Source organism: Dasypus novemcinctus, unplaced genomic scaffold (genome assembly GCF_030445035.2).
Source record: "Dasypus novemcinctus isolate mDasNov1 unplaced genomic scaffold, mDasNov1.1.hap2 scaffold_174, whole genome shotgun sequence".
Classification (NCBI taxonomy): Eukaryota; Metazoa; Chordata; class Mammalia; order Cingulata; family Dasypodidae; genus Dasypus; species Dasypus novemcinctus.
Window position 1 is genome coordinate 41,086 of NW_026688162.1, and position 14,012 is coordinate 55,097.

At 48.9% G+C, this 14,012-nt stretch overlaps 1 protein-coding gene across 1 annotated transcript in view; it reads right to left on the minus strand.

Moving 5' to 3' along the window:
* Nucleotides 1-737: 737 nt before the first annotated feature.
* Nucleotides 738-14,012, minus strand: part of NWD1 (NACHT and WD repeat domain containing 1) — a 77,853-nt gene continuing 64,578 nt past the window's right edge. Inside the window, exons 16-19 of the mRNA XM_058292628.2 lie at nt 11,788-12,064; nt 6,946-7,496; nt 4,445-4,550; nt 738-2,762 (exon numbers count right to left, since the gene is read on the minus strand). Of these exons, the coding sequence (XP_058148611.1) occupies nt 2,467-2,762; nt 4,445-4,550; nt 6,946-7,496; nt 11,788-12,064 (1,230 nt within the window). The 3' untranslated portion in view covers nt 738-2,466. The remainder of the gene's footprint in view (nt 2,763-4,444; nt 4,551-6,945; nt 7,497-11,787; nt 12,065-14,012) is intronic.

Sequence of the window (14,012 nt, forward strand, 5' to 3'; positions counted from 1 at the left end):
TCACACAGGAGGCCCCAGGTTCAGTTCCTGGTGCCTCCTGAAAAAAAACCACAGAAGACACAAACAACAAGGAAGTGGATATGGCTCAACTAGTTGGGTGCCTGCCTACCACATGGGAGGTCCCAGGTTCAGTTCCTGGTGCCTCCTAAAGAAGACGAACAGATGCCACCTCCCACTGCAACAAGCTAGATGCTGCACCCACCACAATCAGCAGGCGCCTAAATGAGCTGATGCCACAAGCCAGCAGACGCTGCAGCCCGTGGGGAGTGCATGTGACTCAGGCTGTTGGGCACTCGCCTTTCATGTGGGAAGTCCTGGGTTCGGTTCCTAGTGCTTCCCGGAGAAGGTGAGCAAACAACGAGCAGAGAGACAAGAGAACCATCTGGGGAGGGGTAAATTTTTTAAGAAAGTAAAACAAATCTTGTAAAAAAACAAAAGCAAGTAAACAAATGAATGCACCAACTCAGGGGAGCTGATGTGGCTCAGTGGTTGAGCGCCGGCTTCCCACATACAAGGTCCCGGGTTCAATTCCTGCTCCTGGTACCTCAAAAAAAAAAAAAAGTGGCTTGCGCATTATACCACCACTTTTAGCTGTAAGAGACTGAGCTGGGGAACGAGATTCTCTGCCACAACCGAGAAACTTCCAGCAAGCCCCTCCACGATTTTCAAACATTCCTAGCAGCCGAACCCTTTTCCAAATGAAAACTCACATTAAGAACCCCAGGAGAAGCCAGAAATTTGGAGGAGCGTTTTATTAGTAGACATTTCTTTCCTACGTTCCAACGAGTGCTTACGTACAAAGCACAACTGATTCTCACAGACGCTGTTGTGATGGGCTCCCAAATTTTAAACCAGAAGTAAATGGAGTGCTACACACGCTGTAGCAATTCTTTCAAGGGTTTCCCTTTACGATTCACGTGGGTTCTAAACGGGAGAAGGACAAGATTGTCATGTCCAGCAAAACCTGCCGCCCACTGCACCAGAGCCTGCCCTAAGTTAGAGTTCAAAAAGAGAGATCTTTTAAACATGGAATTGGAGACTAACAGCTTGCAGAAGTAATGTTTGGGAAACAACTGAATGAGACAACCAGGGTGCCACCTGACTCGAAAAACTCTGCTCTAAGGTGACTTTTTCTGAAACTCTCTCTGGAATCCAAAGGAGGGTGGGGGAAAGAGAGGTGGTCTCTCCTGTTGTTAGAGCAAAAGCCCCCAGAAGCATGTGAAAAAACCAGAAGGCTGTGAGCAAAGAAGAAAGAGTTCGGTGGAATGGAAACCGTTCCACTGTTGGATTCTCACAAGGCAGATGGTCCCAGAGTAAGGCGGAGAGCTGGGGGCAGCTTTTTCCATCTGCTTCAAAACAAGAAAAGCATCATTATCCGAAAGTTCTGGAAGCCCGGGAGTAGTTGTTGTTGATTGTTTTAACTCCAGCTTGGGTCAGGAGGATCGATGCATCGTACAGCAAATGTGTCTGATGATAGAACTTGGAGCCAATCGCCAACTTTGAAAAATGGGAACATTTCACGTAAAAATCTAGAGCTTTGGTTTTGCTTGAATGATGGGGCCATCTGGCTGTCCTCCTTACTGCCATCCTGGGCTAAGGTGGGCTGCCCCCGCCCCTGTCCCTGAGAGGAAGCGTGCCCCTTCACGGTCCCACGGGCTCCGGGAGCCCCCGCTGCTCACGCCGCATCCACAGCCATCGCCAGCTTCCTCGCTGGCCCCTGCGAGCCTTCGGGGCTGCCACCTGTGGGACTGACAGTCATGCTTCTGAAGCCGAGATGGGAGCAAGACGGTCTGACAAGGATCGGGACGGAACGCTCCTGGCTTTCGTTGCTCGGAGTTCCTGCACCTCAGCTTGTCGCCTTGAGCACATCATGGCTATTCTTTGGGGCTCGTTTCCCTCATCTCTCAGAGATGCCAGCCCTCCCTAACGTGGGTCGTGATGAAGAACACATGTCAGCACCTGGTCCTTTACCAGCTGCAAAGCCCAGTGGACCATACCTGTGGCTTAGTTTGCCTCACATCCATCCCCACTTTGACTGGTACCACCACCCCAGTTTTCCTCCAGATACAATCTCTCTTGTTCTCAACTCACGCAGTTGGGGGGTGTTGACCCCACCCTCAGCCCCAGTGGTGGGCATTGGGCCACAATGGCCTGAGCTCTCCGTTCTCCCTGACGCCATGGTTGGATCAGGGGTGGGCATTCTGCCAATTGGGACCAACAGGGTCTCTTTTCCCTTGAACTTGGAGACAACACCGTGTTGGCCGCCATGTTGCACACCAGCAGTGGCAGGTCTGAGAAAGGAGTGAACGAGGAGGAAGGAAGACTGGAAAGATGGAGAGAGATGGGGTCTGGGTGACATAGCCTGAGGCCCTGGCTCCAGAACTACATCAGCAAATGCCTTCTTTTTGATTCAACCAGAACGGATGGGACTAACTCATTGGAGCCCCCTACCCCCACGAGGGGCTTCTACACTATCAGACAGACTTGTGAGCGTTTGATGGATTTTGATTCATTTCCGTGGGGGCTCTCTGACCCTGAGTCTTGGGGCGCCGCTGCGGCCAGCTCTTCTCTCTGCCTGGATTTGACCATCCACACCGCCTTCTTGAAGGTCTTGAGTGGGTCCTGCTGCGAGGTTCTTGATGAAGGGCAGTGGAAACGCTCGCGGATGAGATAGCCGTGGCTGGTGGGTGCGATGAAGCCATTTGAGGTCGGGATGATTCTGTTCACCATGGCATGGACAACCTGGATGGCCAGAAGTGTACCTTTGGGGGGAAAGGGTAGGGCACAATGAGGAAACTGGGAATCAGAGGGCTGGTTCCATATATTCTGGACTTTGGCTGCATGAGGTCCAATCCCTGCTATGCCCCTTACTAGCTTGGGGTTGACATTTAACCTCTCAGAGCTTCAAGTCTGTAAAAAAGGGGGGCTGTAAGAGAACTACCTGCTGAGGGAAATTTTGAGGATTTAAAGATGTTATGCATGTCAAGTACTTAGCATGAGTTTCGGCTTAGAGTTAGCTCATTAAAGATTATTGTTGAGGGAAATGGATATGGCTCAAGCAATGGGTCTCCTATCTGCCATATGGAGGTCCAGGGTTCTATGCCCAGGGCCTCCTGTTGAGGGTGAGCTGGCCCACATGGTGAGCTGGCCCATGTGGAGAGCTGGCCCATGCTGGAATGCTGCCCTGAGCAGGGGTGCCCCCCTGTGTGGGAATGCCACCCAGTGCAGGAAAGCCACCCCATGCAGGGGTGCCAGCCGACGTGGAGAGCTGGTGCAGCAAGATGACACAACAAGAGACACAGAGGAGAGAAAATAAGAAGACATAGCGGAACAGAGAGTGGAGTGGCACAAGAGAGTAATCATCTCTCTCCCACTCTGGAAGGTCCCAGGATTGGTTCCTGGAGCTGCCTAATAAGAATTCAAGCAGACACAGAAGAACATACAGTGAATGGACACAGAGAGCAGACAACGGGGGGGATGGGGTGGGGAGAAATAAATAAAATAAATCTTTAAAAAAAAAAAGATTATTGTTGGAGGAGAGCAGGATGAGAGGTGTGAACTTGCCCAGGATGGGCTTTTAAGGCCACAATCTTCAGCTCGCAGCTTCTGAACTATCTGTGACCTTTTGCCAGGTATTCTCGTTACAGTGTACTCATCTACAAGGCACTTGACTCTACCTGCTATTCATTCAGTTGGTTACTTGATTTGTGCCCTTGGTCATGCCCCCTAACCTCTCAGAACCTCCACTTTTGCTCAGTATAATGGAGGTGGCCGTCAAGAGAATTAAATAACCCAGTGACAGTACCCAATAAATATGAACTGTTTTTAATATGACCTTAGTGTAATATCAAACAGAATTCGGGTTTTCCAAGTGGTTGCTTTTAAACAGGCTGCCCCTAACATTTGCAGGGCCTGGGGCAAGATCCTGCAAGACACAATATTTAAACCCCGTCAAGCAAGCAAATAAATGATTAAATAGAATGTGTTCTATCCTCTCAGGTTGATGAATACACCTTCAGGACCACCTGTAAGGCCAGGTTTGGATTGAGAGCTCGGAGATGGAAGGTGGCGCCCCAGGAAGAGCCAGCTCAGGTGCTTCCCACTCCCAGCTCCATCCTGTGTGAAACCCCCCCTCATCCAAACTCCATCCACACCACTCCATGGCAACCCCCCAAGCCTCAGAAGAATGGGCTTTAGGAAGACACCTGGCAGGTCCTACAGAGGGCTCCAAACCACATGGGGAGGGTACTCTGGAGTTGCCCAGAGAATGTTCCAGAAGAGAGGTCATGGCTCTGAGTGGGTGCTCATCCTTAGATACCTCCCGTCAGCAGAGCAGCCCAGCTGGAAGAGGCCAGAGCGGGCCCCGCCAGCACCCAGGCCCCTGGCCGAGACACTTATTCCCCAGAGCCGAGGTCAGCTCTGCCCCCAAAGCAAACGTGCTCACCATCCGTCACGCTCCACACGATGATGGAGCGGTCCTTCAAGCCCGCATACACATATTTGTCGTCTTTGGAGAAGCAGGTGCACTGAACGCCTCTGCAGTAAGAACTCTGTTGGGCACAGACAACGGGAGCTTAATGCCAGCTTGGAAGACACCCAAGAGCTCAAGCCCTGAGGCATCTGTCTAGGAAGTGCTCCACAGATGATGGGTCAAATGTAAACCTAGAGACGTGGGCAGTGCAGATATTCCCAGGATCAAAAACATCCTCGTGGAGTTTTGTTTTTTCTTAAGATTTTATTATTTATTTATTTATTCCCCCCTCCACTGTTTTGGGTTCATTGTCTGCTTCCTGTGTCTATTTACTGTGTGCTCTTCTGTGTCTGCTTGTCTTCTCTTTAGGCGGCACCGGGAATCGATCCTGGGGCCTTCTGGAGTGGGACAGAGGTGCTCACTCTTGCGCCACCTCTGCTCCCAGGTCTGCTGTGTCTCTTATTGTTTCTCCTATGTGTCTCTTTTTGTTGCGTCATCTTGCTGTGCTGGCTTTCCACACAGGCCAGCACTCTGTGCGGGCCAGCACTTCTGTGCGGGCCAGAACTCCTGCATGGGCCAGTATCAGGAGGCCAAAGGAATCAAACCCTGGACCTCCCATATGGTAGACGGGAGCCCAGTCGCTTGAGCCACATCCGCTTCCCCCTCATGGAGATTTGGCTGAGAGGCTTAGAGTCATTTTGCTTTGGAGAGCAAGAGTTATAGGATTTAATTTTGTAAATGATTTTTATCATACAAGTGCCAGCTGTAATTGTATTTAGTAAACAGTTGTTAGCTACGTGCAACGTGGGATCCTGAACTGGATGCTAGAACTGACAAAGGCAGTGAGTTAAAGGAGGATGGAATCCAAATAAAGTCAGTAGTAGGAAGCAGATGTGGCTCAAAAGATTGAGCTCCCACCTACCACATGGGAGGTCCTGGGTTTGGTTCTCTGTGCCTCCTAAAGAAGATGAGCAAGACAGCAAGCTGTTGTGACTGGCACATGTGGCGAGCTGACGCAACGAGAGACACAAAAGAAGAAAAACATAATGAGAGACTCAACAAAGCAGGTTGCGGAGGTGGCTCGAGTGACGAGGCACCTCCCTCCCACACAGCAGAGGCCCCTGGTTTGATTCCCGGTGCCTCCTAAAAAAAGAAGATGAGCACACAGCAAATGCAAACAATGAAGGGTAGGGAGATAAATAAACAAAATAAATCTTTAAAAAAATTAGTAGTTTCACTAATCGTCTTGTTGCAGGGTTAATTTCTAGTTTTGACAGATGTACGTGGGCTACGTAAGATGTTATCCTAAAGGGAAGTTGGGTGCAGAGTAGATGGAACTTTTTGTACTCTCTCTGCCACATTTCTGGACATCTAAAGTTATCCTGAAACTAAGCGTTTATTTAAAAACCATATGTATTTAACTGTTGTGATGAAATTTCTCATCTCAACAAGGTCAAAGACTTATGTCCCAATCTTATAGTGGCTTCAGGAGAATTCTAGACTCAGTTGGAACCAAGCTCTCTTAAGATGAAACAGCACGTAACCCTGTTCTCTTAGTTACACGCTCCTCTCCCTACATTTATTCATAATTTTATGTCTTGCAACCTACGGTGAAGCCTTAGCTCCCCATCTGAGAAATTGGAATAATATCAACTTCAGAGACTGTTGTGAGGATTAAATCAATTAATGGTATTGTGCTCTAGGGCAGAGTAGCTTAAGAGCACAGGTGCAAAAAATATAGGAGCTCTGGAGAATAATTTGATTAAAAATGATAACACTATTTCCGCTGGTGGTGAGGAGTCTAAGACGCTTTGTATGTAAAGGGCTTGCCAGATTCCATCCGCTGAGGCTTCGGGGCCGCTGTTCCTTCTGGAAATGCTGTTCCGCCAGCCTGAGTTGACTTTAAACAACAGCTCCTGCCTCACTCTATCCTCTTACCTCTCCTGATTTCTCTTCAAAAGCCTTATCCCTCCTTGACCTGTATTTGCTTTATTTTTATGTCATCAATATTTTTTTTCATAAATATTTATTGAGCACCAAGGATGGGTCAGAGCTGCCCTGGGGTGAGCAAAATACAAAAGAGCCCCCCGTCACGGAGCTCACGATGCCCCCCCCCCCCCCGCGTCAGAACGTGGCCGCGAGAGACGGGCCGGCGCCCGGTCACGCAGCAATGCTGGTGCTAGAAGAGAGCCTGGCAGAGGCTGGGCGCTTGATATCGGTTAAACGGATAAGGGCATCGGGCCAGAATCGGGGGGGACGGGCAAGACGAGGACCATGCCAGGGCCAGATCGAAGCTCGCCTCTACCTAAAACGTGGATATTCTGTTCATCGTGGCGGGTTTTGCATTCGTTCAGGTTTCTGAAACCGCGCCACTGGAACAGCGCTCGTCTTGGTCGCGGAGTGCCTCCCTTGCCTGGCCCCCTGGGATCCAGGACGGCTGCCACGTCCCCCTGCCCAAAGCCAAGCCCACGCACCGTGTAGCTCATCTCGAACTTGCACTTGCACGCCTGCAGGTCCCAGAGGCACAGCAGGGCATCGTCAGACCCGCTCACGGCCAGCTGCTCCCCATGGCTGACGGCCACGCAGGTGATGTGGCACCCGTGGGCCTCCAGGGGAAACACCTGCGAGCGGGCGCACTCGTAGAGGAAGAGGCCACCGTCGGTCATGCCGTAGACCACGCGGTGGCCGCCCAGGACGGCCACGCTGGCTATGGCCTCGGGCAGCTGCGTGTAGAAGGTGTACGTCGGGCCGTCGATGACCGGGCAGGGGTCGCCCGGGCTGATGTCCAGCACCAGGACGACGCAGTCGTAGGCCACAGCCAGGCATGCCTCGTCCTTGCTCAGGGCCAGGCAGGCGACGGCCTGGCGGGCCTCGGGCGGCGGGATGCACAGCACGTCCTGCCTGGAGTCCAGGGGGATCACCAGGACGGTCCCCGACACGAGGCCCGTGAAGAGCAGCCTGGCTTGCTCGGCCACCTCCAGGCACCGGACCTCGTTGGAAACGTCCAGAACGTCCTGCTCCTCGCCTGCACGGGGTGGGGGGAGAGGGCCGCATCAGAGGCGGGTCGCGCGAGCACCCGATGTGTGTGTGGATGTCGTTTTTTTAAGGATCCTTAACCTGGCCACCTGTGACCATTTCCCTGTCCCCTCCCTGGCAATCTGTAAAGTGGAAATCGCACCGGGTGTGAATGGATCAGGGGTGCGGGGTTTTGTTTGGGGGGGGGCGGTGGGAAAGTTCTGGTATCGATGGGGATGCAGGGAGCATGGAAGGGAAGGATTAACCTCCCCTGGGATGATTTTTTTTTTTTTAGGAGATACCGTGAATCGAACCCAGGGCCTGGTACATGGGAAGCAGGTGCCTTACCACTGAGCTACACACTCTGTATCCGACTAAGGCGATGGCACTGAAATGCAAGCCATGACCCCGGCGGAAACGAACAGGGGAGGCTCAAGTGGGCGTGATTGGGATGTACGGAAAAATTGGAATGTAGACTGTGGGCTTTATCTCCGTGTTAAATTTCTCGAACTCGACAATTGCGCTTAAGGTCATTATGGAAGTGGATGTCCTTGCTCTGAGGACTCACGTGGAGCCTGGAGAGACAGGCAATTCTTGAAGGGTTAAAAAAATAGATACGTGATAGCTACATAGGTTGGTAGGTAGATGCGTAGATGGCTATAGATAGATGATAGGTGATGATAGATGAATGGTAGGTAGAGCATGGGCAGATAGATATATAGAGGTAGAAAAATATGGACAGGTGATACATATATTGGATAGATAGATGTCAGATGGATATATGGATAGATAAGTATGTAGATAGATAAATAATGGATGGATAGAAACAGAAAAATATAGACAGGTGATATATATGTTGGATGGATATATGAAAAATGGATATATGGATAGATAAGTACGTAGATAGGTAGGTGGATAGATAACGGATGGATTGAGACAAAAATATAGACATGACACATATGATGGATGATTATATACAAGGATAGAGGGAAGTGGACGTGGCCCAGTGGTTAGGGCGTCTGTCTACCACATGGGAGGTCCGCGGTTCAAACCCCGGGCCTCTTTGACCCGTGTGGAGCTGGCCCGTGCACAGTGCTGATGCACGCAAGGAGTGCCGTGCCACGCAGGGGTGTCCCCCGTGTAGGAGAGCCCCACGCGCAAGGAGTGTGCACCACAAGGAGAGCCGCCCAGCACAAAAGAAAGTGCAGCCTGCCCAGGAATGGTGCCACATACACAGAGAGCTGACGCAACAAAAAGAAACAGATTCCCGTGCTGCTGACAACAACAACAACAACAACAAAAGGGTAGAAAGATAAAGCTGTATGATAGATGATACATAGATGATGGCTAGATAATGATAGATGATGGCTAGATAGATGGTAGGTCAATGATGGATGATGGATGGATCGATAGAGGTAAAAAATATAGACAGATGATATATATGATGGATGACTGATAGAAAGATAGGTAACAGATAAATATAGCTATATGACAGATGGATAGAGAGATGATGCATAGATGATGGATAGATGATGGCTAGAGAGATGGTAGATAGACGATGGATGGATGGATAGATATACAGAGGTAGAAAAATATAGACAGATGATATATATGATGGATACTGATAGAAAGATAACAGATAGATATAGCTATATGCTAGATGGAAGATAGATGATGTAGATGATGGGTAGAGAGATGATGGATGGATGGACAGGTAGATATATAGAGGTAGAAAAATATAGACAGGTGATACATATGTTGGATAGATAGATGTTAGATGGATATACAGATAGATAAGTAGGTAGATAGATAAGCTAGCTAGCTACCTACCTATTAATAGATAATGGATGGATTGAGAAAAAATATAGACAGATGACACATATGATGGATGATTATATAGAAGGATGATTATATAAAGATAGAGCTATATGATAGATGATAGATGATACATAGGTAATGGATAGATAATGATAGATGATGGCTTGATAGATGGTAGCTAGATGATGAATGGATGGATGGATGGACAGATAGAGGTAAAAAATATAGACAGATGATACATTTTTTGGATGGCTAGATGATAGATAGTGTGGCCAATTGAGAGAATTTCTGAATCCCCAAAAGAGAAAGACTATGCTTGTAAACAAACCTGTTCCTCCGGGTGTGATACCCTTTGATTGCAGTAAATGCAGCTGAGGAGCGTTTGATTGGCTTACCTGTTCAGATTAAGTTAGGGCTTTTGATTCACCTACGCCGGTGGGCGGGGCTCAGGTCGAGCCCCGCCCCCTTGCTGGGTCTGATATAAACGGACGCCCCCATCGAATGACACATTTTTGATTCTGTCGTGTGACCGAAAGGAGAGGACTCCGGCCCAGGAGAGACGAGCCATTCCCTTGCCCATTTGCCGCTGACCTTGGGAAGACAGCAGTACAGCTGCGCTTCATCTGGAAGGTCGGGAGAGAAATAGGTCCTTTGCCAGGAGAGAGAGATCCTTTGTGCAGGATGCCTTGAGCACGAAGCCTCAAGAGCCTGACCCTCAGAGCTCAGGAGTCCAGGCGAGGATCGCCCGCCATCTTGCTTTGGTGAGAGGGCACCTCTTAGGGTGCCTTGAGTTGGACTTGCCATGGCCTTGGGACTGTAAGCTTTCCACCCTCAAGAAAGACCCTTTCTAAAAGCCAACCGATTTCTGGTACTTGCATTGGCACCACTTTGGCATAAAGTAATGAAAGAAATAAAGATGAATATATGGATGAATGGATGGATGGATGGATGGATGGATGGATGGATGGATGGATGGATGGATGGATGGGGTGATGGATGGATGGATGGATGGATGGATGGATGGATGGATGGATGGGGCAGTGGATGGATGGATGGATGGATGGATGGATGGATGGATGGATGGATGGGGTGGTGGATGGATGGATGGATGGATGGATGGATGGATGGGGCAGTGGATGGATGGATGGATGGATGGATGGATGGATGGGGTGGTGGATGGATGGATGGATGGATGGATGGATGGATGGGGCAGTGGATGGATGGATGGATGGATGGATGGATGGATGGACGGGGTGGTGGATGGATGGATGGATGGATGGATGGGGCGGTGGATGGATGGATGGATGGATGGATGATTAGACAGGTAGGTAGATAGATAGATAGATAGATAGATAGATAGATAGATAGATAGATAGATAGATAGATAATAGATAATAGATAAATAGATGATGGATAGATTGAGACATAAAAATATAGACAGATGATACACATCAAAGATGAATGACTAGATAGGCAAGATAGATCAACAGATAATAGAATGATTCGCCAAATGTGGCAAAATATTAAAAACTGGTGGATCTGGTATCTGGGTTGGCGATCTCTGTCAGGGGTTTGTGTTCTTTTCGTAAATTATTTCAGAATAAAAAGTTAATTAAAAAAAAACATATCATCTCACTCCCACTGACCGCCATCCAGCAGCTCCTCACGCCTCTCAGGGCAGAATGCAAACTGCCCTCCGCTGCCTTTGAAGCCCCCACTGACCTCTCCTCGTCCTCCCAAACTCTGTCTCTGCAAACCGGCCAGAGGCAGCATTCTTCGACTTTAGGTGGCCGACACCCAAGAGCGGCCACGGGCCACGCGGAAGCAGACGGGTGTGTCGGCACCCGAGCACCCGTTTCTCCGGGTCCCTCGCTACCCAGCTAGTGCACAAGCTTCTTGAGAAGATCCGCTGCGGCTGACTCGTTCACCGCCAGCCCCAGAGGCTGGCACTTGGAAACCTTGGCCGGATGACCGCCAGAATGCATTTCTCTCCCGTCAAATTAACGGTGAGAAGTTTCTAGAATCCACTCCAGCCCCCAGCGGGGACCGTGGCCACGACATGCCTGGATCCGCTGTGCCAGCTCTTGCAGCCAGACCAACGTCTGAAGTTGGCCCTCAGCGAAGGGAGCCCCGTGGACCCCGGGATTCGGGGTGGGGCAGCTCTGCTGGACTGTGCTCTCCCTGGAGCCCCCCATGGGTGCAGATGGAGGCTGGACAGGGGCTCAGCCACCCCCCTGGCTTCTCCCCCCTCCTCATGGACCCACTTTTCTCCCGCCGGCGCCCGTTCTACGTCACTTGTACCTCCGTCCCTTCTGCAAACACCTCTGCATCAGGCTTGCGCCTGGGACAGTGGAATGGAAACTGGTGACCGGTCACCGTCCACGGGCGCTTTACGACACTGTGTCCTGATTTCTAGGCAGGCCACTTTCAACCCGGTGGCCGGTTCGGGGCCCCCCACGAACGGCAGCCCCGACCGCACAAACCTTCGGCCACGTCCCAGACGGCGACTTTGCTTTTGTCCCCGGTTTTGGGAAAGTAGACGTAGCTGCCCCCGTGCGACACGGCGGCCAGGCCGGAGCGGTCCGGGAAGGGGACGCAGGCCTGCGGCTTCTGGACGCGGCGGAGGTCCCAGACTTTGAAGGACGATGACAACCGGGAAGCGGATGCCACCAGGGCCCCGCCCCGGGCCAGCAGGCTCACAGGGGCTCCCACCCCTTCGAGGACGTCCAGGAGAGCCCCCTGCTCCGACAGGCTCCACACCTGAGGGGGGGGAGAGGGGGCGCGTTAGCGGATGCCCGGCTCCCAGGACGAGCTCAGGAACTGCTCCCAGCGCCCTCGTCCACCGGCCCGTTCTCAGGCCGCGGTTCCATGGGTCGCGTGTTTCCCAGCTGGCCCCCCGGCTCAGCCATCACCCACCACTGACGTTCTCCCGGTGTACCGGGGACCCCTGGGGACCCCCGACATTTGATTTATCTATTTTACCCGATAATCCTAAAATATTTTCCTTTTTCGCTCTCTTTTGCTCACAAGTAAACAGTGGGGTCTTTCTGAAGCCACATTGCACGTGACCCTGCCACACGCACAGGAATAAAGGAGCAGGTAGGAGAGCCCAGTGGCTTTCTCCTTGGCCAGGCATTAGCTTGGCAAACGTGGGAAACGGTGCCCCTCATCGTGTGAACTGGGTTTGCTTTTCTTTTTTTTAAGATTAATTGATTTATTTCTCCCCCCCACCCCCTTTGTCTGCTCTCTGTCTATTCACTGTGTGTTCTTCTGTGTCTGCTTGTATTCTCATTAGGCGGCTCTGGGAACTGATCCTGGGACCCCCCCCCCCCAGAGAGGGAGAGAGGCGATCGATCTCTTGTGCCACCTCAGCTCCCTGGTCTGCTGCATTTCTTATCGTCTCTCTTCTATTTTCTCCTTGTTGCGTCATCCCTGCAGGCCAGCACTCCTGCGAGGGGCAGCACTCTGCGTGGGCCAGCTCACCGCACGGGACAGTTTCCTGCGCAGGCCAGCTCGCCCTCACCAGGAGGCCCTGGGCCTCGAACCCTGGACCCTCCCATGTGGTAGACGGGAGCCCACCTGCTTGAGCCACGTCCGCTTCCCTAGTTTGTTTTTGAAAGCAGTTCTTTCCCCCACTCATGCGATTCGTGTGACTGGCAAGAAGGCACGTTTGGATCCCCTCAGTTCTCACTTCTAAATATGATAAATAGCAATCACTGCAATGTGGGGTTTGGACCCTGGACTCGCAAAGGGACATTTGTGGGAAAACAGGTGAAATCTGGACGAAGCATGCAGCTCAGTGACTGGCATTGCCCTGAGGCAAAGTTCTTAATTTTGAGGAAGGGACTGAGGCAATGGGGGGCGTGAACGAGGGGGAAACTGGGCAAAGGGCCGCAGGTGGTCTTTGCAGCTCTTCTGTAGATCTAAGAGTATTCTAAAATCAAAACTTCACTGAGAAAATAAGTATCCATGGACACATAACCCACACAGCCCAAAGTTCTTTGGGGTCCTAAGTATTTCATTTTATTATCTATTTTTATTTTATTTTATTAATTTAATTTAATTTTACTATCTTATTTTACTTTAATAATTTAATCTAATTTTGTTTTATTATTTTGCTATTTTATTTTATGTATTATTTTTTATTTTATTTATTTACTTTAGTTTAAGTTAATTTTATTATTTTACTATGTATTTTATTTTATTATTTAAGCTAATTTAATTTAATTTTATTATTTTATTTTATTTATTTAATTTACTTTAGTTTAAGTTAATTTTATTATTTTACTATTTTATTTTTTATTTTATTATTTTAATTTGATTTTATATTTTACTATTTTATTTATGAGTTTATTTTTTATTTTATTTATTTAAATTTAGTCTAGTTTAAGTTAATTTTATTATTTTACTATATATTTTATTTTATTTTATTATTTAATCTAATTTAATTTAATTTTATTATTGTACTATTTTATTTATTTAATTTACTTTAGTTTAATTTAAGTTAATTTTATTATTTTACTATTTATTATTTTACTATTTATTATTTTACCATTTTATTTTTTATTTTATTTTAATTTTATTTTATTATTTTACTATTTTATTTTACGTGTTTTTATTTTATTTATTTAATTTAGTCTAGTTTGTTAATTTTATTATTTTACTATTTATTTTATTTTATTTTATTATTTAATCTAATTTAATTTTT